The following is a 1,459-nucleotide window of genomic DNA, read 5'->3' on the forward strand; positions in this document are numbered from 1 at the left end:
AGGATGGTCTCGATCTCTTGACCTCGTGATCCACCCGCCTCGGCCTCCCAAAGTGCTGGGATTACAGGCTTGAGCCACCGCGCCCGGCCCTCAAAGTGTCTTTTTAATCTTTTAACAATTTTGGAAGAATTTAATAATTTTCTCCCTTTTAACCTTGCAATAGCTTCAAGATAAGATGGGACTGCCAGAAAAAGTCTCACCTGGTTTTGATGATCATTATGCAGCATTTCCTCAGTACCCACTGGATTTTTTAAAAAGTAGTCTTTTACGAGGGTGCCAAAGTAAAAATAACCTACTATCAGTCACCAATTCTCAACCACACACCCTGGAACTTCAGGCCCTTCACAACCTGGCCTCAATGTAGCTTTTCACTGGTCTCTCATTACTCCTCTAACCTTACATTTGGGCCAAATTACTACTCATCCAACATTCTGCCCCGTACTGTTCTGTCTCCTCTTTGCACTCTCCATCTGAAAAATTTCCTATCTAGAATCTTATCCTATCAAAATCTAATTCATACCTCAAGAATGAGCTCATTGTTTCCGGATCTAATTAAATATACTCTCCCCCTCCTTTGATTTCCAGAAGCATTTTGAATTCCTTAGGATACTTACCTGACTCTGCCTTATATCATTTGCATAATTCTTTCCAAATGCTCTAAACTCAAGACACTTTGAACCATGGACTTAAAAGAATATAAAGTTTTAGGTACATTCTGAAACTGGCACACATTCAGCCTATTCTCATACATAGTGAATTACATACCCTGTTAAATTCGACACAGGGAATGGTGAGGTGTCCAAACATTTTAGAAACACTTTTTAAACAATTAGAACTGTTTATACTTCCTTGTGTTTCCTCTCATTTTACCATTTTGATTTATTATCTTATGATAAAACAGGATGAGACTTCCTGGATATGTTCCTTACGTATGAATCCTAAAATATTATGAAAATAATTTTTTTTAAAAAATCCAGAGTGAAATGTCTTACTTTCTCATAAACAAGTAAAAGGATAAAGGGAACAGAAACAGAGACCACTTTTCTCTGAAAGAAGACTTAATTAATTTAAAAAATAGTTAAATGAGTGGGAAACATGAATACTGAATTAACTTACCTCCACACTTTGGGTTTGGGCAATTGCTGGCTGAACCCAAGTATCTAAGAAGATTCCCAGGAAGATCATAGGGAGTGTAGGAAATATTTCGGATCTTAATGGTCCGTGCAGCTAATTCCAGGAGAGTTGGAGGATCATAGGTTAAATCTCTAACAAAACGAACAACCAATGGATTTCCTCGTAAACTCAACTCTTCCAGATGAATAAGGTTGAGGATCTCTCGAGGCAGGTACGTCAGCAAGTTATTGTGAAGACTTAGGGAACGAAGTGAATGCAACCTAGAATAAATGCAGTATAAAAATCAATGGCGGCCGGGCGCCTGTAATCCCAGCACTTTGGGAGG

At 38.5% G+C, this 1,459-nt stretch overlaps 1 protein-coding gene across 1 annotated transcript in view; it reads right to left on the reverse strand.

Annotated features, from left to right (window-relative positions):
- Positions 1–1,459, reverse strand: part of LRRC58 (leucine rich repeat containing 58) — a 15,422-nt gene that overhangs the window by 8,828 nt on the left and 5,135 nt on the right. The window contains exon 3 of the mRNA XM_017513523.2: positions 1,117–1,394. Coding sequence (XP_017369012.1) covers positions 1,117–1,394 — 278 coding nt within the window. The remainder of the gene's footprint in view (positions 1–1,116; positions 1,395–1,459) is intronic.

Source organism: Cebus imitator, unplaced genomic scaffold (genome assembly GCF_001604975.1).
Source record: "Cebus imitator isolate Cc_AM_T3 unplaced genomic scaffold, Cebus_imitator-1.0 Scaffold494, whole genome shotgun sequence".
NCBI classification, from domain to species: Eukaryota; Metazoa; Chordata; class Mammalia; order Primates; family Cebidae; genus Cebus; species Cebus imitator.